This window comes from Aythya marila (genome assembly GCF_965140915.1).
Source record: "Aythya marila genome assembly, chromosome: 5".
NCBI classification, from domain to species: Eukaryota; Metazoa; Chordata; class Aves; order Anseriformes; family Anatidae; genus Aythya; species Aythya marila.
Genome location: NC_139046.1, coordinates 10,830,874 through 10,854,988, shown reverse-complemented (window position 1 = coordinate 10,854,988; position 24,115 = coordinate 10,830,874). Strand labels below are relative to the sequence as shown.

The 24,115-nt window shown below is 40.1% G+C and overlaps 1 protein-coding gene across 3 annotated transcripts in view; it reads right to left on the bottom strand.

Moving 5' to 3' along the window:
* Positions 1-596: 596 nt before the first annotated feature.
* The window catches only part of CDC42BPB (CDC42 binding protein kinase beta), a 94,332-nt gene continuing 70,813 nt past the window's right edge, over positions 597-24,115 (bottom strand). Inside the window, exons 22-38 of one of the 3 annotated variants that reach the window (XM_082761408.1) lie at positions 24,009-24,098; positions 23,501-23,575; positions 22,987-23,092; positions 20,456-20,592; positions 19,732-19,871; positions 18,089-18,170; positions 14,460-14,676; positions 14,025-14,087; positions 9,917-10,513; positions 6,686-6,783; positions 6,499-6,583; positions 6,236-6,356; positions 6,027-6,144; positions 5,022-5,060; positions 4,784-4,892; positions 4,621-4,691; positions 597-2,350 (exon numbers count right to left, since the gene is read on the bottom strand). In XM_082761408.1, the coding sequence (XP_082617534.1) occupies positions 2,219-2,350; positions 4,621-4,691; positions 4,784-4,892; positions 5,022-5,060; positions 6,027-6,144; positions 6,236-6,356; positions 6,499-6,583; positions 6,686-6,783; positions 9,917-10,513; positions 14,025-14,087; positions 14,460-14,676; positions 18,089-18,170; positions 19,732-19,871; positions 20,456-20,592; positions 22,987-23,092; positions 23,501-23,575; positions 24,009-24,098 (2,280 nt within the window). In that variant the 3' untranslated portion in view covers positions 597-2,218. The remainder of the gene's footprint in view (positions 2,351-4,620; positions 4,692-4,783; positions 4,893-5,021; positions 5,061-6,026; positions 6,145-6,235; positions 6,357-6,498; positions 6,584-6,685; positions 6,784-9,916; positions 10,514-14,024; positions 14,088-14,459; positions 14,677-18,088; positions 18,171-19,731; positions 19,872-20,455; positions 20,593-22,986; positions 23,093-23,500; positions 23,576-24,008; positions 24,099-24,115) is intronic. The other 2 variants (XM_082761410.1, XM_082761409.1) reach the window with 2 other exon arrangements.

Below are 24,115 nucleotides of genomic sequence, written 5' to 3'. Positions count from 1 at the left end.
GCAGCCCGCTGGCCTTGCCCAGGTCTGGCCAACACGGAGCAGCCACGGCCAAAATACTCGGCGAGGCCTCCTCTGTTCACCTGAAGATGGGTGAGACACCAAGAGCCCATCCAGGAGGCAGCTGGGCAGCCTGTAGGGGTAAGGGACACTCACCCAGGACACATGAGGGGAGCTTCCCAACCCCTCTGTGCTGTGTGTGGGGCACCGTTCATGCCATCAGTCCTTGAAATGTTCTGAAGTGCTTCTTTGGGATCCTGCGGCCTCCTCACTGTGCTTTGGCCACAAGGAAATGATGACCTGAATTATTTAAAACGAATCAACAGGGCCACTGCCTTGATGAAATGGCAACTCCAGCACAAACTGAGGGCACGATTTCAATACTGCAACCCTCCCAAAGGCCTGCCATTGCTCCCGAACATGCGTTTACGTGCAGAAACACACCCTTCTTGTAGGAGAGGAAGAATCCATTCAGGAATGGAGCTTCAAAGTATTTTTCAGTTTCTGTAAAACTTTCACGTAGACAAAGCAAACTTACCACAAGACGACAGCAAGCGCCAGTGGGGGACTGTTTTCAGATGTCAAGACAGACGACTATGAACTTTAAAACCTCCCTCTTCTGCTTTATTGACAGGTAAATTGTTCAAAAATGTTCTCACAATTCAATAATTACAAAGACTTAGACTTACATTAAAAAAGTAAAAACCAGAAAACCCCCAAAGCAGTAGTGTCCAGCTCTAACTGAGCCCCTTTATCAATAATCTGAGAAAAAGAGCAAGTACTGTCGAACACTTAACGTAACAGGATTAAATGTTGACTAGAACACTCAGTTTAAACTAAAGATAAGTGCACATCCTATACAGTGTTTCAGAAAAGAACATTAGCCATTGGTATATCATTAGCCTATTTAAACCAAATTTTAAATAAGTGACATCCAACTGTCATAAAATTGGCACAGAAGGCACACTAGTGTGACAATGACAAACTGGATATGCCAGCCACTGAATTAATTACAAGCTTTTAATGAAACATGGTCACAAACCTTTGATTACTAAATGTATAATACATGGAAGCATGAGATTAAATATACACGCAAAACATCACCACTGCACGTGGGCCATAGCAAAATATACAGGAGTGTGTTGTGCATTTTTCTACATGATCAATACTTGATTAATAATCATGGGGTCTTCATGCAGGTGAGGATACAATTAATGAGAAAAGCAGCACCCCCAGTTACACATCCTTCACATTCCACTTTGGTAACCAATGAACAGACCGACGTTTTAGTGTGACAGAGTCCCTTAGGTCAAGCAGACTTCAAGGGCAGTGTGTCCGCAAGAAGGCTTGCTAGCTAAACAATGTAGTGCGTCCTTACACCAAAAAAATCAGGAGAAAACTTCTCAGGAGGAGATAGGCAGGAACTAGGAGTAAAAGTTTCTTCACAGCAGTAATTACCAATATTTTAAAAGCCTTGACTAACGGCTGACTGATGAAGACTAAAAAGCAGGGTATGGGTAAAAGATAACTGGTAGTAGTCCTATGTACAAGACTAAAAAGTCGGTAGAAAGGTAGAAAGACTGTTATGCAGCTGAATATGTAATGGCTAAATGAATTAAAAGGCCACAAAGCTATAACCAACTTTTATTGGACTTCCTGGTGATTCTTACCGACGTTGGGAACAACCTACAGCTTCCTAGCATTCTCCTTAAGATTTACGAAACCAGCTGTTATGGGAAAAAGGGAAAAGTGTATTTTTCTGAGGATGTAACTAGACCTGCTTGCATTTCCTATTCAGAGGTCCAAACTGTGTCTAAAAGGATTTCCTGCTAATGAGACATTACATCATTCTATAGAAAAATAATATTCCTGATATTGTAGCAACATTATCAGTATCTCTCTATTTCTTCTTCAGCATAAGAATAAGACTATTTACTGGTGGCCTTAAATGCTCCTATGCAATACAACTGTGTCACAGCTGTGCAGAAAGGAATCAACCGTAACAGTGAACAATTCCGCATAAAAAGCTTGATCGCTATTTAGTAAAGAACTTTCTTCATTTCAATAGTTTGTATCTACAATCTGGATATATAATTATTCTTGTACAACACTAGAGATTCAGTGTCAGTCTTGGCACTAGCATCTGAGACAGCTTTGCCCTGCTCTTGAATGCTCCGTGGAGTAGTAGATGGTCGAAGCCGGAACGGCGAGAGCTGTAGTGTTACGCGTCACAGGTTGACTGGTCCAGTCCATCTAACGTCAGCTGATTCCTATGAGGAGAGTTGGGACTTGGGGGACCACTTGGATTTGAGCTGTTGGATGGAGTAGAGTGTTTGGTGGAGTCTGAATCAGGCTGTTAACGAGAAACATTAAAAAATTACACTTCTTAAAAAACAATTCCTTACGCTCAAAAGCTTTCAAGGCACTCGAAAAATTAGGGAGAGCAAGGCCTACAAAGCAGCACACATTAGATTCATTTCGTAGCTAAATGCTAATGCAAATACTTTCATTATCTTCAACGGGCCTCAGTGCAGTCTTGAAGGTGACCTCCTGACCTAACACGAATTATGGCAGAGCATGTGGAAATTGTTAAATCCCAGGCTCCTCTACTTCAGCCACTGCAAAACATGCGAAAGAACTTCTTCACGGTGAGGGTGACGGAGCACTGGGACAGGCTGCCCAGGGAGGTTGTGGAGTCTCCTCCGGAGATATTCAAGGCCCGTCTGGACGCCTACCTGGGCAGCCTGCTCCAGGGAACCTGCTTTGGCAGAGGGGTTGGACCCGATGATCTCTCGAGGTCCCTTCCAACCCCTACAAGTCTGTGACTCTGTGAAAACTTCCCTGACAGAACGCATCCATCTGTGCATTGTTAGTTTGCGTTTACCAGCCTGATTTTTTTTTTTTTCCCAAGAGATTTTTATAGCAAAGGAGTACATTTGTCTGCCCATATAAACGTGTAAACAATTACAGTCAAATCATCTTCAGCTTGGTGAGAAGGAAGGAAGCAAGCACACAAACTGTTTACAAAACAGTACCAGCAACAAAGGCAAGCATGTGAAGTGCCTGACAAAAGAGTGAAGGCTGCCAAATATCAGATCCAGAAACAGAATATACTTACTGGAGCTGCCCTACGTCAATATCTAATAAAGGCACTCTATCCACAGTTATTTTCCCAGCATTAGATTGGATGTTGGATATTTGCCTTCACAGACTGGTCTCACTTCAACAACATGGCTGGCAAGTTTCCCACTATTTTGAGGAGTTACAACACTGAGCAGTGAACAAATTCACAGCTTATGCACAGGAAAAACCGGTACCACTACAGCAAGTTATTTTTAAAAAAGGAAACATATATACAGCAAATATACCGAAAGGTAACATCCTACAAGAATGCTGCTTACAAGGTTTTGCATGCCTCAGGCAATAGTAAGACCATTTATAACGAGATTATCTTAACACAAACCTGCTCATGCTGTGACCAAGTCACAAACCATTGGGAAAAGCAGTATGAACTAGAAGGTGGCATCAGACCCTCCAAGCTACAAACTACTATTTTTGAAATTTAAGATGTCCCAAGGAATTCTAAGGTTTACCAAAAACATTGTAAAAAAACCCCTTTCCATCTACCACTGCTGGTGCCTACAAACAGCGATTAGATTTCAAAACGTAACAGACTTTGGGAAGGATGCCACAGAACAACAAAATCAACTGGGAGAGTCTGTCATAAGCACCTTTGAAAATCAAGACAGTTTTAAAAATGCCCATATTCAGACATTCCCATTTTAACATGCTTGCTTTAATGGTGACAAGTGGGCTTTTAATGCTCTGACAAAGGAAGTCAGAGCGTGGCTCAGAGGTCTGGGCAAACACTGTGACTTGGGATGTACGAAGGCATTCTGTAAAGGTCTGGTGTCAGGAAAAGGCTAAGTCACCACACTTCAAAATTCAGAATGTTATACAGGGCGCTAAAAAAAAAAAGAGGATCTTGATCCAGGAGTTTGCCAGTGCTACTTCCTAACACTTATCTTGCGCAGACAGTACTTGAACAAAGCTTACAAGAAGCTATACCCACGATAAATCAAGGGGAAAAAAACATCATCCAGATTTAGGGACACCAGCTTTGTGCAGCCAGAACATCTTCAGGCTGCCGACTGCCAACCAGCGCACGCTTTCACACTTGCTAAAAACAGATTACATAATATTTTAAAATATTATTCCTTCTCAAGTTACAAGACAAAAAGTCTTCCTTAAGGGAGCACAGAAAACCATTTAACAAGTGGTATTACTTTCCTATTCTATGCTAATAGCCCAGAGAACATTTCTAGGAGCTTCGAGGACATTTTATCAATTAGTCAAAATTGCCTTGTCTACAAAGCTTAATCCAGGACACAATACTTCTTAAAATATCACCATAAAAAGATCTTTTCACAGCTTTGCTTTAGTGCTGGCTTATCTAGCATACAATCAGCTATTACATGCTGGAGAAAACATTTGCAGAGGGAATATATCTCCATAAAGAACACAGTCTTCATGAAGTACTTTCTGAGCTATTTAATTTATTGGGAGAAGAAAATCTACAGCAACAGGATATTGTCAGTCTCCATTTAATAAAAGCTACGTTACCTCTTTGTCAAACTCCTGGTCGGGATCGGACATGCTTCGGGAAGGCATCGCTCCTCCCACATCGCTGCCACCTGCAGAGAAAGGAGCAAAAATGGCAGTTTTACATCTCCTGCTGAAGCCATCAATTACGGCTTAGAGCTGACAAGATTGCTCCCAGCCTTACTTGATGAGGGCCAAGAAATATAGGTTTTGCTTCTCTGTTGCTGCTGCTGCCGTGAGAGGTTGGCTGTAGATGGGCATGGTTTTTCATCCTGTGCAGCGGGTAAGACACTCTACAGATGAAATGAAACACCTTGTTAGCCAACAACCACAGCTATCCAACGAGGGGCTGTTACTGATAAAAACTCTGTGCTTTTGATGCTATCACAACCCAGTATTGGCAGAAAAAACTCTGAACTTACTTGACTACATCCACATATTCTCAGAAACAGACACAAACCCTGAGAAAGACAGAGAAAGAACTAAGCCCTGCAGCAGCCACCGGACACTCCTCCCACCTGCTGGAGACAGGAGCCACTGGAACCTGTCAGCCAGCAAACCCTGGTATGAAGGGGCAGTGACCGTGCCAACAGCTCTGCTTTCCTTCCTCCTCCTGCTGAAAGATGAATGCATTATCCTCATCAGAGCCAGCCGAGAAGGACAAGAAAAAGCCCGACTAGCAGCTATAAAATGAAAGGTACACAGCGTAAAAGTGTACCTTTGCACCTTCCTCTTGTGGATTTCACTCTCAAATAGCTCACAAAATGCTCTATTTGTTAAATGCAAACCAAAAAGTAATGCTGTAAAATGCCACGGCTTACACGTGTTTTGGTTGTCTTCCAAAGCATTCACCCCCCTCCTTGTTTTTCTTCCAGAATTGTCCAAGTGCCACAAGCACACCGTGCAGTTCCTAACTGTGTGCAGCTACTCCTACCCTCGCTAAGGAAGCGGAGGAGGGACAGGAAGAGGAAGAAAGCAGAGAGAAGCCTTGCAGTGAGGAATGGTGACTCTGGAGAAGGGTACCAACAGGGACAGGGCTCGTGAAAGATGTGCTCAAAGCCTGTTGGAGGTGATAACAGACCAGAATGCCAAGGGGATGAGAGGGAAGGAAACTCACTCTGTTATTTTAAGATGACAAACAAGCAAAAGGAAGGAGGAGAGACTGATTATTTATAAAACGGCTAATAAGTTCCTGGCAGTGATCTCTGTTTCTTTCAGTGTCTCATTCTTAAGTTAGCTAATAGCATTTCTCTGCACAGGACTTAGAAACATCTAAAGGATACATAAGGAAGGGTTACATTTTTCAAAACGATTAGAAGAATTTGGTACGTAGATTAATACTTGAACCCTACACAGCTCATGTTTGCATGTATTCCTGAACAATTACAAACACACATACGTCTCCCTCCCCTTCAAATGTGCATTACCAGTGGGAGATCCATGAGAACCTGCATTCCATCTCCTGGTCCCATATGTGCCACGTGGTTGAAATTCGTTGGGTTAGAAATCATCTTTGACCTTAGCTCAGGGTCTCTAAGCATTTCCCTAAAAGAGCAGAGTGATTTTTACTATTAGCAGTCCCGATCTTTGCATGCCATCACGTACAACCTGTTACACACACAGACTAAATTCCTACCGCCTCTGTTGTAATCGCTCTTCCTCGGGAACCTTAAATACAAATCTTCTCTTGCTCCTGGTTCGAAGCATTTGCTTTTTGCTGTTGTCAGACGTTTCTGGTACACTGAGAACAGCTCCAGCTGTAATAGCACAAAGCAATTTTATATACTTAGAGTCATGTTGATCCAGAAGTATCCAAGTTTCATCTCATGCAAAGGTGACATTGCTTAAAATTATCCAGGCAGATGGATTCTTTCACTTCTCCCCTTGCTCAGTACTCACCTGCAGACTTGTTCTTGAAATATATAAGTCTCGGTGGCTCGCAGTTCAGGAGGTTCAGAGTGCCGTCCATGTTTAATGGCCTGATCTGTTTTGAGGAAGGAGAAAGAAAATTATCTCCAGCCTAGCATACACTGCCAAGAACCATCTCATTTGGAATTAAGTTCTGTGTTCACAGAAAAGTACTTACCCTTCGCAGTCCAATAGTCTGAACCCATTCCATAGTGTTAACATCAAATACATCAACACCGTACTCGCTATACACTGTTACATATGAGGAATTGCAACCTGCACAGATTAAAAACAAACAGAAAACCCTAATGTGGTTTCAGAAGTCCATACCTGACACCTATTTGCACAAATTTTAACAGTCAAAAGTTTCCTCTATTTGTGAGCTACATTGTAAAACATCACTGTTTTTCTCAGGCCCGCTTTCAAACAGATATTTTTGCAACAACAGCTTTGCTAACGCCAATTGCCAGCATCACAGGAAGATTTAAGTTTGACCCTTGCAGTATTTTTAATCTTCAAATTATGATTTCATGAAATTGCCGAAAGCCATCTGACGTTTTCAGATGCATATAAATTTGTTACGTGGTAGGACTGAGGCTGGCTTTTCTATAGAAGCAGATTACTTCATTTCGGAAGCCACAAACTCACTGTACATCTGCTGTGCACAGGGGAAAAGAGGGTCACCATCTGGGAGGTGGGTCATGAAGTCCTGATGCAGTTCTATTCTGAACTTCCTTCCTCTTTTGCTAACAATTATCTAGTTTTAGATATTCACGTATGAGTCGCTTTCATCAGGTTAACAAAAATGTCACAATGCTTAAAGCTCACAATCCATTTCTTTTTCTTTTTTTTTTTTTTTTTTTTAAAGCATAAAAGGCATCCGCAGACAAGTTTACTTTAGGTCAAACGAAAAGCAGAGATCCCTACAGCTTCATATCAAATGCTTTTGCTCATGTAATGACTGTGTCCTGATATAAAGAACAGTTACTAGAAATTTATGGGACTTAGTAGAGAAGAGATGTACCAAGAGCTGCTTCAATAAACAAAGGGAAAATAACCCAAATAGGACACTCAGTGCATCTGAGAATCTCCTTACAAGAACTGAAATGATGTTTTAGTGCTGCTTTTAAAACTCATTCACAGAAGTCTTTGGACAGCTCTCACATATATGTATCCCAGAAGGGACATAGGGTCAGCTGCTTGCTATATGGGGCAATGGCTGGCTTGGATATCCAAAAAAAAGGAGACTGCAGAGCAGCAGATGGAAACATTTGCCCGGCCTGCTCACAGCCAAGGCCAGCAGGCAGCCAGTTGCTGGTGAGCTTGGTCAGACCTCAGCTGGGTCCCTGCGGGACCTGGCACCTCCTGCCCGCACCGGGCTCGGCTCTGCTGCAGCTTCCAGACCTGAGCTGAGCATTTGTGCTGCACCACCCTCCAGCTGACAACATGTGCCTAAACCCAGCACATTTAGCTGGCTGCCCAAAATCATGGAGCAGACTGGGCTAACACAGACCTCGGCCTCCCCTTACATGTGGCTGAATACCCTAGAGCCAAGTTCTCCAGCATAGCCTAAAATCTCTTTACAACACGGTCCTCTTCCTACAGCAGAAGCTGCAGCAAGGACAGAACAACCGCCACTTTGATGAGCTGATGGGAGAGTTTAAAATAAAAATGTTATTACTTCTTATTTGTATTATTTATATTTGTTATTGCGCTTTTAGCGCAAGGAAGATGTGGAGCTGTTAGAGCAAGTCCAGAGGAGGGCTACAGAGATGACCAGGGGGCTGGAGCACCTCTCCTCTCCAGGCTGAGAGAGCTGGGGCTGTTCAGCCTGGAGAAGAGAAGGCTCTGGGGAGACCTCAGACCTTTCAGTATTTAAAGGGGGATTATAAAAAAAAGACTGAAAAGAACTCTTTACTCGGGTAGATAATGATAGGACAAGGGGGAGTGGTCTTAAACTAAAAGAGGGGAGATTTAGATTGAAGAATTTCTTCCTGTTGTCCACTGTAAGGGTGGTGAGGCCCTGGCACAGGTTGCCCAGTGAAATTATGGATGCCCCATCCCTGGAGGTGTTCAAGGCCAGGCTGGATGGGGCCTTGGCCAATCTGATTTAGTGCGTGGCATCCCTGCCCACAGCAGGGGTTTGGAGTTAGATGATCCGTAAGGCCCTTTCCAACCCGAGCCACTCTGTGATTAAAAAGTCACCATCACTAGTGACAGACACCAGGACTGAGGAAGGACAAGGCTGAAGAAAAGGGAAATAATCCAGTTTCCTTTGGCAGTGGACAACGTTGCTATTTCTATTAAAAAGAACAACCTAGGCCAATGCCACTTGGGACCGTGCGGTACAAGAATGCTATAAAATAGTTACAGAAAGACCAGCTTCTAATAATAGCAGACAAAACAATTAACTAGCACAGCTAGTCTGCTGAAATACAATAAACTGTAAAGCTGATAAAGGAAAAGGAAACATTAGCTTTGGCTAATGGTGTTTTAAAGTAAATCTGCAACTGCATTGCTTCCTTGGGCCTTCGCTTCAGACTTCTGTATAGAACTAGGTCTGAGTAAAGCAAGCAAACAATTTCAGTTCAAGACAATTAAAATTAAACAAACTGCTATTTGGACCTGACCTAATCAAGCCAATGAACACCTAATTGCTCTGTGTAGTATTTAAACAAAATGATATTTCTTGCCTTCAATCATCCCAAACCACTTTAATTATTATTTGAGCTCCAAACAGAAAGCTGGGTTTTATCATGAACTGCCTCTGACTACTGAAAAATGTTCCACGTGTGCTGCTGTCCTGACCGGCTGATAAACCAACGCTCCTGAAAAGAACAGAGCACATGAAAAATCACCCTTCACCTGCCTGTATTATTTTTGGAAATTCTCCCCCTCAAAATACAACAAAAAAAGAGAAAATTGCAACCAGCTGCCACAAGCAGTATTTTCACCTCCTGTTTTGTTATCCTTATGAACGTTTAGAGTCGCAGTCACATTTGATCTCCAGCTTTCTATTGTGCTTTGAATACAGGACACAGAAGACGTCCTAAAGACAACCAGACATTTCTGCTTTCTAGAGCAAAAACCGTGACAGAATTTCACAGAAGCAGCAGTCTTACACTGCCCTGCAACCAGGACTATTCTCTGCAGAAGTTATTTTGCGTTCCATTATTAGTTCTTCTGTGTCCTGTACCAAGACAGAGCTCATTTTCTTGCAGCTTCCAGGATCTCAGCCCAAGAGACTGCCAAGTCCAAAGCTACCATCAGGATACGTATCCTGTTAACTCATCACAACTTCAACTGTAGATATTTGAAGACAAACCAAAGCAAAATAGAATACATGCTGATTATTTTTAGACAAGTAAAGCGGCAACAGGGATATGGCAACAGAAAAACATATACATACTACAGGCAACAGGAGTTGCAGGCCACATTAGTTCCTGCATGCGTGACCTTCGACCTTGCGAATCGACGTATACTCCCATATGGCTGAAGCAAAGCAGGTATTCCTCATTACTGAGCTCCACAGCACAAAGGGCATCAAAAGACTGCTGTGAGAGGAACATAAGCGAGGGGTCATTAGGATTTACCAGGTTTATAGATTGTCCATCTCCCTGGATGGTCAACAGAGAGAACCCAGACAGGTAGCCAACACAGAGCTTGTCCTTGAACACTGCCATCCACTGTACAGTTCCCGGAGCCTGAATTTCACTGAATTTTTTGTGGAAAGGTTTAGTTCTGTGAATTTCATAGCAGAAAACCTGTCGCTTGATAGCCACAAACAAACAAGTTGCAGAACTCTTCTTTAGTGTTCCAGTTGTGATCAGTTGGCAGCCTTTAGTTTCCGCAAGCTTGATGTCAAAGTTTCCTTCTGATCCGTCCAGAGAGGCCCAGGGGTAGAGGTGAACGTGATGGTTCCGACCACAGATGAGGATGATGATCTTCTCTTTGGGAGCGAGCTCTATCTGGTACACCTTCTTGCAGTCAGCAGCTCGGACTATCACTGCAAAGGAAACGACAGCTACTGTAAGTAAAACAATAAAACTATCAGGCCTGGAAATACTGCACCACTACATACCGATGTCTGAAAATAAATCTGAACAGAGACAAGAACAGATAAGAAAGAGCACTTATTACACACATTTGATGCTCTGTTGTTAATTCTCAGAACTAATATTGAACCAGAGTGTTCCTGTAACTCTTTATTGATATATAGTCTCAGTAACACTTTGCAGGAAAAGGCTGCTTAAAATATATTTTTCCTGAAATTTTCCTATATCTGTACTATCTACTCATTGCAAGACAGGACATCTTCTGGAACTGGTTCCACATTCAGGAAAAACATCAGTATCTTGAGTAAATTAGGGAGTAAAACTAAATTAGCAGAATGCAAACAGAAGAAATATGAAGTATTTAACGCTGAGAACTTGGGATACAGAACACTGTAGTGTTGGCAAACGCCTCTTCCAAATACAAAGCCATACAGTTATCCGTGTTAACTACCTATAGGGAAAGGCAAAAAATGCTGCGTGTGCTGCAGAAAGGACAAGTAGGAATGGCCTTAAACTGTAGCAAGAAAGGTTTAGGACAGACACTAGGAAAAGCTTTCTCCCAGTTGAGACTGGTTAGGTTACCTATGGAAGCTGGGGAGTTTTCACTGTTTGCAGAATTTAAGATTGGGTCAGTAGCACCTAACAGGGTTAGGTACAACTTGGTCTGCTTTTGGGATAGCAGGTCTATCGTCATATTGAAGAAAGCAGTGAGCATTTCATGGGGTACAAACAGAACAGAAACAATTCCAAACTAGGAAGCATAGTACATAACATGCCTAAGTCAATTATATCAAAGTATCACTTTCACTTTTCTGTTAGCCAAATGAATTCAAAATCTTTGTGAATGGTAATAAAAAATAAATATCAATTGGAAACTATTTGCATTTTTTCCCAGTATTAGTTGAGTGGCCTAGCCGAATTACAGAATTCTGTAAATTTACAGCAAGACTTTGGCTGTTTAGATTACAAATCCTCATGCTGTGTGGCTTCCCCCCACACTTGCACAAACAGATGATACGTCTGAAGAAATGCTCTGTGAAATAACCCACTGCTGGAACTTTGCCATGGAGAAAGTTCTTTTTCCCTAGTTCAAACTCCAACTTACAGTTTAGATTATTTGTCAAAAGCTAAATGATATCCTGACCAAAGACCTTCGATATGAGCAGCTGGCAGTTAATTAACACTGAAAATTTCAATTGCTATAACCGGACGAAGATATTACTATTTATAAAAATGTCATTACACACAGGAACTGGCCACAGAAAACTCATGGAAAACAGCTTTTAACTTAAAAACAAAATCAGTAACTCATTTTCATATTTACATACGGCATGGTGATGCAGATAATTGTTTCTTTATGAAATGACCTTTCAAATTAAATGTATACTTTTCTTCTGTGCAAGAAGCTATACTGGAATCTCTGGAATTACTTGCATCTTAAGTCATGTTTATATCTAAGTACTTACAGAATGGTGACCACTGGAAATTTACTCAAAGGAATGGCATTTATTACTGCTAAAAAGAATTTCAAATATCTGTTGTCTCCATGTGCAAAGCAGTTTCTCCTAGAATTAGGCAATGGCTTATTCTAAGCAAGAGGAAGCAATAACAGTTTGCTTTTTGCCTCAAAACCACATCTCTGGCTTTTTTTTTTTAGTTCATTTTATTTTGAAAGTCAAGTAAGACTTTAGAAACCCATATTCACTGCTGTGTTTTACACTGAAGTGCAAGTTTTCACATGACTGCAAACCAAACTAAATTGCATTGAAAAAGGGAAATCACATTCTTCCATCAAATCAAAACATAAAGAACTATGTTTTTGGGGATTTGAAAGGCAATGACTAAAAACAGTCAAAGGGATATTTCAGGAGTTTGCAGCTCTGCAAAAATGACTGTGAAAGTTCTCATTTTACAAATCTGTATCAGTGACCTCACCATCATTAACTCCCAGAAGGTTAAAGACAACAGAAGAACCTAAGCTCAGAGGCTATAAATATAGGTGAAGAAAGCATTAGGTATTTTGTTAGAGACAATCCTACCAGTTAGCCAAGGCTGTTAAGTTCTTATACCACTAAAAGCAAGGATTTAGAGTACTATCTGAATTTAGACTGCGTCAGTAATCGCATTAAAGTATGGATATCACAAGGTATGTTTGGCTACTTTTGAAGGCAAAGAGAAATAAATAAATATTTCCAATGGTAACCTGGGAGAATATTTGTAGCAGTAGACTGATTTAAATCTGCATTGCTTGTTACAAATATGTTCTATATATTCAGTTTGACTCAAATTGTTTGTTTTATCCTGCAGTAAGAAGTCACTGAGTATCTTGTTTTGTTAAGAAAATGCACTGCAAAATTAACCAGACCTTCTTTACTTTTCCACATCTGAAATAACATTTTATGTGGATTAACTTCTACCCATCCCCAGGCTCATTTGCTAGTAGCCCTTTTGGCTTTCCCCACCATACCAAGGCATGTCTCCCAGTTATCTGTGTTTGTGCAAGTACAATCAGGCTAAAGGGAAGAATGCTTCCCTTATTCCCTATCCATGATTCTTGATAATTCAGTGTTGGGGGTGTAAGCCTGTGTTGATCAGTGACTAAAGCAGCATTCACTTCACTGTGGCACCTGGAACACATCTGTGTGAATTTCTGGAGCGGACATAGCAAGCATTCAGATAAAACAGGCTAAAAGTGATACCGTTTCTTCCTAAAGTAGAGGGCAGTCTATTAAGAACAGGAAGGAAAAGAGCAGGTTCAGCAAGAAGCATGGGCTCAGGGAACAAAAAGGATCATGGAAAGACATGCAAGGAATCTACTTCGGCCATCACTGGTCAGAAACAATGTGAGTAGTTGTCAAATTTCTAACAGCTGGAAGAAATAGATGACACACAGTGGCCTTAATGAATCATAGAATGGTTTGGGTTGGAAGGGACCTTAAAGATCATCTACTTTCAACCCCCTTCCATGGGCACGGATAACATCTCGTAATGGCCAATGTCTTAAACTCTCTTGTGTTGCTTGCACTAACTGTTTAGCTTCTACTTATGTCAGTTTGAACTGTCTGATGGTGCACATTAGGACAAGTTTCCACACCAAATTTCCCTCACTCGATTCAAATTCTATTTAGTAAGTGACTGATAATTCACTGTCCATCAACTGCTGCTGTGTGCTCCGATTATTGAAGCATTTCACTACCTGCTGTGGAAACACAGTTAAGGTGAGAACGTGTCAATATGCCCGCTAACCTGTCCCTTTAATTTCAGCCAGTCAACTGAATATAATGATAATGACCAAATTAGTGTTTATATCTCACATTCACTTTTGATTCTCATCAATTAACTCAGTGCTTAATACTTACCGTACTTGAAGGGCTGTTGTGTAACCTATATTAAAACAGCACTAAAAGTTATGGAGCTCATTATTCTGTATATAATTACTGCATGCATTATGGCCTAACTTACCGTCACGGGTCACCTCTATCACATACAGTCCTTCTTCTGAACCAATTGCTATTCTATCTCGATCTAAATGAGGAAAAGGGGGAAAAAGGCTATTAATTCAGCTATATTTAATCGTATCTTTAAAGTAGCCTGCTTTGTTTGAACAGCTGGAAACATTTATGGACAAAGATTTTCAACAGCAAATCAATTTTACTTTAGTTTATGTAGTCTGTCGAAAGCATGCTGTATAAGATATATACTGCTAAAACAATCTGTTCAGCAATCACTATTTACCCCCAAGTGGATGGAAAAATTTGAATAATCAGTGCAGGATTAACGTTTTTCCCTATGAAAGTATTCAGCTGAGGAATTCAAGGTATCAGTGCTCTCACTACAGAAGCCCAGCTAAAAGCTTCAGCTACTCTCACACACTTATAAAAGTTAAAACAAACATACCTACAATAGCAGCAGCTAAACTTGTTTTAATAAGAGGCAGTGTACTGTCATAGGCTTCTTGTGGAATATGCACAACCTGGTTTTTCAGTCTGTTTTTGTGCAGGATAGACTGCAACCCTTCTAGGATTCCAACCCACTTTCTTTTCTCATTCTCATTTTCTGTCAGGATCAGTAGAGAACAAGACTTTGATGGCAAACCTAAGAGAGAAGCTGTCACCTTTAAACAGACAGAGAAAGCAAAATTAATAACAGCTGTAAGAGCCCTTTTTGTCATTATTATATACTTCATACATAAATTGATACATCAACTTTGTCACTATTACTCTGACCTATACGGTAACTGCTTGGTCAGTATTATTTGCTTCCCAGAACCACGCAAGTAAAGTACACTTATTCATAACAATGCCGTAATGTACCGAAGCAATATTCAGCTCAGCACATACCTAACATGGCCACAGCACTTCAAAAAAATGCACAAGCTTCAGTGGTTTTGTTTAAAAATACTCAGTCTTGCTTAAGCATTCTGAATCCTAAAATGCAGGCAAGGAATTCTACATTCCTTTACCACGTCAACCAATGGACACAACCAAAAGGCTCCTTCCTTCTCTGAAATGGACTTTCATATACACACTATAATTTGTCCCATACTTTTTCCCCACCGTCTTTTAATACCTTGTGAAAAATGAGAAACATGCTTTCTGAGCATTTAAACCCACTAACATTGCTATGATCAGGTCTAGATTTTGATTTTGCCATTTAGTTTTCAAAATACTTGTCCAGAGAAAAGAAGAAATCTTATCGTCATTGAAGGCTCTGAAGGAAAACATGCTTTTTCTCAGAAAGAAGTACTGCACAAGTACTTCATTCTCAGTATTTCACAAGTACCAAGTTAAACAAAAATCACAATGGCTTCATCTGATTTTCAGGAAAACCATCCTATAGATCTCTAAGCAGAATTTATCCTGAGTATGGGAACTATCCAGGAACTTTCTTTTGAACAAAGTAAGCACTTACTAATTCTTAATATTAGTTTTGTGTCTGTTATGAAGACATCATATGAACTGTGAGAGCATGGGAACTATGCTTTCAGTCACAGAGGGCATCAACCAGTACCAGCCCTCACAACAGACTTGGAGAATAACAATGGTTAAACATTAAACAAAAAAAAAACCAACAAAACAAAACAAACAAACAAAAAAAACAGCAAAAGATTAAAAAAAAGAGCCAAACAGAGGGTTAGTCATACACAGAATAAAAAACCTTTGACCTATATGCCTTGATGAGAAAATTCAAAAAAACATGGGTGATATGGTAGAGCTAGGTAACATACACCTCCTGAAAGGGTAGATTAAGCAAGAATGTTCACTGTGAAGAAAATCATCTGAAAGCATAATTGGGATAATTGTACATCAAAGACAGAACTCCAAAAGTAAGATGAAAGTGAAAAGCAGTAGGTAAAGTACTGACTAGTTTGCTCAACAGCTTGATGAACATACAAACTGTACGTGTTTAAGTACAGCTCAGGATATTTTAAAGACTGACGCAGACATAGTGGACAATATTTCTAAATTTGAAGAAAAAGCAACCCACACCAGACTTAGCAAGGATTTCTCTGTGAAATACCATCATGAAACACTCCTCAATTTTTTCAAGGTAGCATCTTTCATGCAATCAATGTAAAAAGTAGAAGTTACCCCAACATTATTCATGATACAAAAATCCAGTATTTGCTCTGTAACTCAAGTCTTCTCAACTTACTTACTCATTAACTCATTGAATATATATTGAATAACATATACTATTACTAACTTACAAAAGAACTCCACTAGGGACACTATTATTTAAGTTACACAGTTCTTGATGATGGATGGCACTTCGACTGCAATGTCTGGATGCTAGGATGGCCTACGACCTAGCTTTAAAACCAGTTACCAAGGAGAGATTGTTGGAGTTTGAGATGTGTTCTTTCTCCTCTTGATTTTGTGGGGGGTTAGAGGTGGCAATAATTTATTGTTTGGCAGCAATCTGTTGCTTCTTTTGGATTGTCCGCCAACAGAAAACGAAAGTCTGTCTTTCTGGTGGGCTACCAATATGACCGTGTCTTACATAAAATAACACATATGAAAGAAGGACCCCATATTTTATACAGATGATGTGGAGTAACTGTTTTAACTGCTGTATAAGCTATTCTATCTAAGAGACGTGATGTTCAGGGTGAATTAAATGAGATTAAGAAAATAAGTCTCTCTTGCATCAGATATCACTGGTTTTCAGTTGCAGGAATTTCCTCTTCTGAAGGGAATAAAACTGAGAAAAGAGGTGGACATTGGCAGCATCTTCTCTGGTCTCTGTCAACAGGATATCTAAATTGATACACGGATATCCAGCAGACTTCTAGTTAATTCCTCAAATCTCTCTAGTAGGGGATAATCTGATCAAACTCCAGAGACATTTCATCGTGTCCATCACACAAATATTCTTATACAGGGACTACTTGACAAAAGCTTTTTAGCTGGAATGGTATTTAAGAAAAAGTACAAGCAGAAAATAGAGCAGCACGTCAGGCAAGCTAAGCTGTATGGATGCCTTTTTCTTAAAATGATTGCACTGTTCTGCAATTTGAAAAGACAGCAGGCAGACAGGAATAAAAACAGAACATTTAGAAACTAGGAAAAGGAAGGTAAGAGTGGTCATAAACTAAAGGATGACAAATCCACTGCAGAAAGTATTTCTGAAAAAAAAAAAAAGAGGCAAAAAAAGCAAAACCACTGTAGCATTCACATAGCCAAGACATTTCCTAAATACAACTCCACAGGACCAAGTAACTGGCAATGTATGTTACTGTCAGCTCTTTGGCTTGCATGTTCCCCTGACTGGATTCCAAATGACTGAGGTTTAGAGATGCTGAAAACAGTGAGAATTTCTGTATTCAAACGCAAGGGATTAGATATTGGCTATTAACATGCTTTTCCCCATATTTTAAAATTCCAGATTGAGTATAATTCACATACAAATTAGAAAAAAAAAATATTCCTGTTATTTGAAAATAAATACAGCATTCAGAGTGAACAAACATTAACAATGAGTTTATCTGAGCTAATTCTTTTCTCTTATTTTAGTATTTCCCTACTATACTTAAAAATGAAATTTAAGAAAAAAGTTTTGATTTTTTTTTTTTATATGATACAAGGTAAAATAAAATCAGCAAGCACTACCCCAGCTTCAGCCTACTTTGTTACAACATCAATTCCCAGAGCTAGAGTCCTTCAAATCTAATAAGAAAAAAAAAAAAAAACAGGATCCAGTAATACCAACAGAATACGATACATGAATGTACTAAAGCAACTGAATTATAATTAAGTTAAAAAAAAAAAAGATGCCAAACTTTATACACAAGGAAGTACTAAAAGCAGAACTTTGCTCTTTACAATTCAGTTATAAGAGGAGTATCATAATGTTTTTGTACACGTTTCAGCACATTTCTACACATCTTCATACTTCTGCAATCAGGAAAATCAGAATTCACATAACTTAAAAAATATTAAATGTGGATACCATACTTCACTATAAAAAGAGAATAGTGGTGTTTAATTTGTACTGTCTTTAATAATAAAAATCGATAGCCATACCCTGAATATACAAGGGATGTCTTTACGAGTTGCATGTATTACATCTGATGCGAGGACAGAGCTGACACAAAAATCTTCATCTCTAGTAAGAAAGAGAACAAGAGCATCACATACATGCACACATTGACTATATTCAGCAAAATCTAACTGGCATCACAACTGTTTCAATAGTAGGCAATCTCTCAACACTGCACAGAGGTCACAACTGGGAGCACTGCTTTGTTATGCTATAACTGTCCTCAACCTAAACAACTTGCAAGCTTTAGTTATGATTCTACAGCACTCAGTACGTGTAACTCAGTCCACCTGAAGTGAAGCGGGCTGGCCTTGGGTAGTTTTGGTTTACCGACCACACCTACTCTACAATTAGCAGCAAGAATATTGCTCTTCCAGCCCAGCAGACACATTAGAAATGAATAATTCATACCTCAATGTGTAGCAAGAGAGGGGCCTTTGGAAAAAGAGAAAAATCACATAAAAAGCTCTTGGCAACATAATTATAGTTTGTGGGATTCAAATAAGGATTTTCAAAACAGCTAGATTTTATTCTCTATTACAGTAAAATAAACAGACAACAGAACAACTTTTGCATTTCAGAGTGCTCCACCCCAGAGAGCTTGTCTACACAAGCCCTTTTAAAGTGCATTTGACCAAGTTGATCACCATAATTGCCAATTTTATTGCAAAGATGACACTAATGCCTGAAACTTGCCCATGCTAGAATTCCTAGTCGTGGTACTTAGCGTCTGTTAAAACATCTAAGGACCTTCAGAAGACAGCCTCAAAGAGGCAGCTACGATAAACAGATAAAGCACAGGACAGTTGGTATAATATCTGGCTGAGTTGCTTCAAGCAATGTACTGATGTGAACGCTGTTATTTTCAGTAGATCCACACTTCTGCTCCTGCCGCCAGCATGTCAGAGAACTGACACTGACAGTTCTCAGAGAATAAACGTGGGAACAGAACAGAACAGCAGTACTGCTGCAACCCCATGGTACTGCTGTCTGAAAAAAAAAATATCCATGTGCTTATGAATGTAAACTTCATAATCAGAGAGAGAGTGTGTTGTAATACAAGGTAATATACTTAATATTTCTGTAAATTAAAATTTAAAAACTTTGTTACTCTGATGAATGCAAGCCTCAGATCTTTTGTAGGCAGTGTTCAGTGTTACAAATGGCTCACCATGAAAAAATGACTCCTGTGAGAAGGCAGGGTCAGAGCCACTTGCATTACAAATTAATTGATGCTTTCTGCAGGCTGCTTCAGCTTTTCTAATGTTCATGAAATTACCGACTATGGGACGATCTGTGACTCACTGTTTAGGTCTGAGTGCAGGGGAAGAACCAATCCACCAAAGCTTACTTGTTTCCCATTTGGAAATATGGAATTCTAGGAGGAAGCATGCTAATACTGTAAGTATTAGTGCCCGTACAAGTGACTTCTTATAAAGCACTTAAGTGACTTACTGTTGCTGAGCCAATTCTTACAGCCTAAATTTAGCTGGTGTCTATACTCAGAACATAGAGTTTCCTCAGACCAGAGCTCTTATGATCCAAAAATTTATTGCATACCATAAATAAATAATCTTGTCAGAGAAAAAAATACAGAGGGTTTCTACCCTATCAGAAAAACACAAACCTGAGATCCAGGACTTGACTTGCAACAACTCCAGGCTGGGTGGATTTTCCTTCAGGCACATCATATAGGAAGAGTTTACAGTCACAAACAACTGCATAAGCCCTCTGCCACCCCTTCTTAACTCCTGTAGGCTTTGGAACCTGTGTACAAATACATAATAAATAGGTACTTGTTTATTAAAGGTAAGCACATGCAGTATACACAGAAAGCAGGGACATTTCAAAAAGCCCACACTTTGATCAATGGAAACTGAACACATTTTACTTGCCCTTCAAAATGGAGTGAAAAAATCAAATAATCAAGCAATCATTTTTTTTTCCCTTAAGCTCAAACATCCTCTGTTACAGTTTAATAAATACATTATGTAGCTTTAGGATAAACAATGTGGCCTGTGTATTACACAAATGCCAAAATGGTAGGGCAGTTTTGCTTTTATGTTATGTTTACATCAACTATGGCAGAATTTTTTCCTTAAAATTCCTTCTCCCTACACCCCCCTGGGACTTAAGAACATTTTAGCTACTAACCTTTAGCTCCTGTAATAAAATCAACTTTTTTTTTTTTCCCCACATCTAATGCAACTAATGTTAAGTAAGTTACAAAGATGGCACATAAAGCCTTAAGGCTTTAGCCCAGTTTAGGAGATACATTTAAACATACTTAGAGGTTCCAAGCTGCCTAAGTGTAGTATTGTTCTCTTCCCCAAGACCAAAAAGGCTGTTACCTTGACATAACCTTTATAGGCAGTTCCTATTCCTCTTTGCACATCTACTCCAAGAGGCCTTTTGGCTTGCTCAGGGGGTATAGGGCAGACCTGAGGCGCGCTATCCTTGCAGGAAACATGGCATGCAAATGAACACACTAAGTACAAAAGAGAAAATCCACAGTGAAATGCATGTATGAGTGAATCATAACAGGAGATTAACATAGTCTACCCTTACAAGCAGCAAATTAATTAATTACACTGAAATTGCCAGTCAAACATAGCAGGAGCCCACTATGCTAAAGGAGTGAGCACACCTAGATATTGTAGGAGACTCTCCACGGTGCTTTTATGTGCCCTTTTAAACCTGATGCTTCCCTGAGTAGGAAGTGACTCCACACCTCAATGCCACTTATAAAAGCATTTTCCAGCAGGAAAAGGAGTTGGTCAGCCCCAGTGGTGCTAAGAAGCAACCAACCCAATTGCAGAAGAGAATATATATTAATAAAGGGAGGAATAAAAATTATTAGACAGCGGTAAGAGACAAGGTAAGCATAGTAGGTGTTTAATAGGATGTAATTATGCAAGAGAGTCTACTGATACAAAAAGTACAACTAAATTGACAAAAAATAGAAAGCGTTAAAGAATTAAACACAGGCAACAGCCTTGAATGTATAACAAAGCAGAAATATACTGTATGATGAACGGGGCATGTATACATTTCAGAGTTCAAATAAGAAGCAAATGTATCCTACACTAATCTTGCGTCCTTTCTTACCATTGACACCACTTTGTGGTGCACCAGCAAGGGACAACGGACTCGCTTATACAGTATCTCATCTGGAAGGACTACACAAAGCCCAGCATATATGACACTTCACTTAAGACAGACTTCCAGAACTGTGGGATGAGGTAACATGTTACAGGAAGGCACCTGACCCACAGTTCACAGGCCAGATCTTTCTACAGAGATTTTGGAAGTTTTGACCCATCCACTGTGTTTCTCCCTGTAGGTGTGGGAGGCATGAGGACAGCAGCATGGCACTGTTATCTGCTCTGTGCTTCCTCCCAACCACATTCTCAGAAGTGAGTGTGTCAAATACCCCGTGCACTTCTAGTTCTGTATTTACCAAGGCTCAGAGGAGTCCAGAAAAATATGGCAGCTGGAAACAGCATGCATCTGCAGGAGCCAGACTGGCCTACAAACTTGCTCATGATGCCACTCGGAATAGCCAGGAGAGCAGGTAGCCCAGGGCAGGGCAGGCTGCTTGGCTTGTTCTTTGAGATGCAGCCTGCTCCCAGGCGGAGCACTGCCTTCCGAGGGTTACCATAATGTCATGCACACAAAGCTCTGTAGGTGCTGCCCATGACCAGATAATAAATTCAGCTCTCTCAGGAGGCATTATAATTACTGGGACTGTGCAAGCCAAGGCACACTAGTTGAAGAAAAGGGAAAATCTACGTGATGTAGTCAGGTCCACAGGCTCTGAAAGTACAACTGTATTTTACTGCACTCTCCAGCAACAGAGAAGAGGAGGAAGTGGGAAAAGCAAGTGATTGGGAATGGAACATGGCAAGTTTTGTTCTGATGGAGTCATCTCTATTCTTATGTCAAGGTGATTCTAGTTTTTTCTGTAGCTATCAAGATCTGGAGTAGGGGAGGCAAACGAGAAACTAATGATGCACTGCTTAATGAAAACACACGAGAATAGAAGAGTGAAATTGATAGATACACTAAGGGGGGGAAAAAAAGAAGGAAAAAGTGCAAAATAAGAGTTCAGTACTGTCAGCAGGAAAGAAAACGCAGCCCCAGGGCAAGTGCTGGCAGAGCGGTAGGTGCTTCTGGGGAAGAACTGCCCGAAGACCTGCCAGGAAAGAAGCACCTAAGGGCAGATGATACAATCTGAGTATGATGCTGGAAGTGTCAGTGGAGAGGGTGTCATAGGAAGAACAAAGCAGGGGAAAGAAATACAATTAAACTATTTATAGTGTTTTGAACAGATATGTGGAATTCTCACCGACTTCCTGTGTCTCATCATGATACAGAGAAGCATTTTCATGTAACAATACCCCCATATACTCAAACATGGAACTCAATAGTGACACAGGCATCAGAGAAAGCACTTTAAATAAACCTAATGGACAGTAAGGCTGGCTATAGACCAAAAAGCCTAGCAAATGCTCTCCCCAATACACAGGGTTTATGATCAGGACTCATACATTACCACAGCAACCCTGTTATCTTTGTGCTTCACTATACAGACATAAAACACTCCCACCTCCCTGCTCAACTCACACTACAACATCACTAATGGTAGCAGGATTGACAGAAAGGGAACCGTGAGAGCTTAAGCTAATTTTTTGACCATGATAAAAGAAAGAAAAGGAGAAAAAGAAGAAAAGGAAATAAAAAGAGAACCATTCAGTGATAGCCACCCCCTCTCTTTCACTCCTTCTCCAAGGACTGCCTTAAAATACATTAGTGTTTGGGGATAACTTTGTGGGGCTGGGTGGACAACTTGCAGAAAAAGCAGGAAGTTTAACTGACTCACCGTCACAGGCATAACCTTGTCGAACTAATCCCACCATGAGAGAGGTGCAATGACTACACTGAGTAGGGCTTGTGAATGACTTGATACTGAGCTGGTGAGCTTTAGGCTGAAAGATACATTCAGGACAAACAAGAAAAACAGTTCAACTTCTGTACTTAGATAATGCAAGCACCTCCATTCACCCTCCACCCTCCAATGTATCAGAGCGCATGTTATAAAACTTGGGCTTTTAAATAATTGCAGCTTGTAAAAAGGTGCTGCAAGGAAACAGCAGTATTTATTATTTTAAATTGCAGAAGACACTAAAACCAAATCCTACAACCAAGTATTTTTTCTGTCACCCCTTTTGACAAATTAAACCCCTTCAGCTTGCATTTGGTAACATTTGAGTAAAACCAGAGACCTAACAAAGAAACAACATATGACAAACCCAAACAGGACAAACACAGATGACTAATTTATAAATGGTAATTTTCCTTAGTTCTTCAGAATAAGGTTAGTACAGTCCCCCTACCTTTGGTACAGCTAGAGAAATGGATTGAATGGTGGGGGAAGGAGCTGCAGGCATCCTCTGAAGCCGAATTGGTTCCTGAATCACAAAAAACTGTAATTGAGCAAAACGAGGCTTCAAGAATTTGTTTTAATCTTGGGGTGGCAAAGCTTATCGTTTTCTGATTTTTTTTTTTTCAAAAATTATTGGAAATTTAATCGTCATACACATTGCCATTCTGATTTAGCAGAAACAGATTGTGTTTTAAAGCACTCACAGGAAAGCCTGCACACTAACAAACAAGCAGCATTACAGAAAACATATGAAAATGAGGTACATCAACATACACAGAGCCAACAGAAAGGTTTCATTTGCAACCCCTTAAAGCAGATGCAGTTAACACTGACAAGTTACACATAAACAACATTCAATTCTGCCTCTTCAAAACAAATGCTGCAATATATATTTATAATGAACAAGACAGAGACTTTCTACTGAATTACTCTTCAGGGTAAAATAATGGTTCCCTTACTTCTTGTTGTTGCTCTGCAGTTACAACTGAAGTAGATGGTGAAACTTCTGATTTGGGACCCTGCGTTTCCTGCTCACTAATAGAGCTGGTCTGCAAAAATGACATCA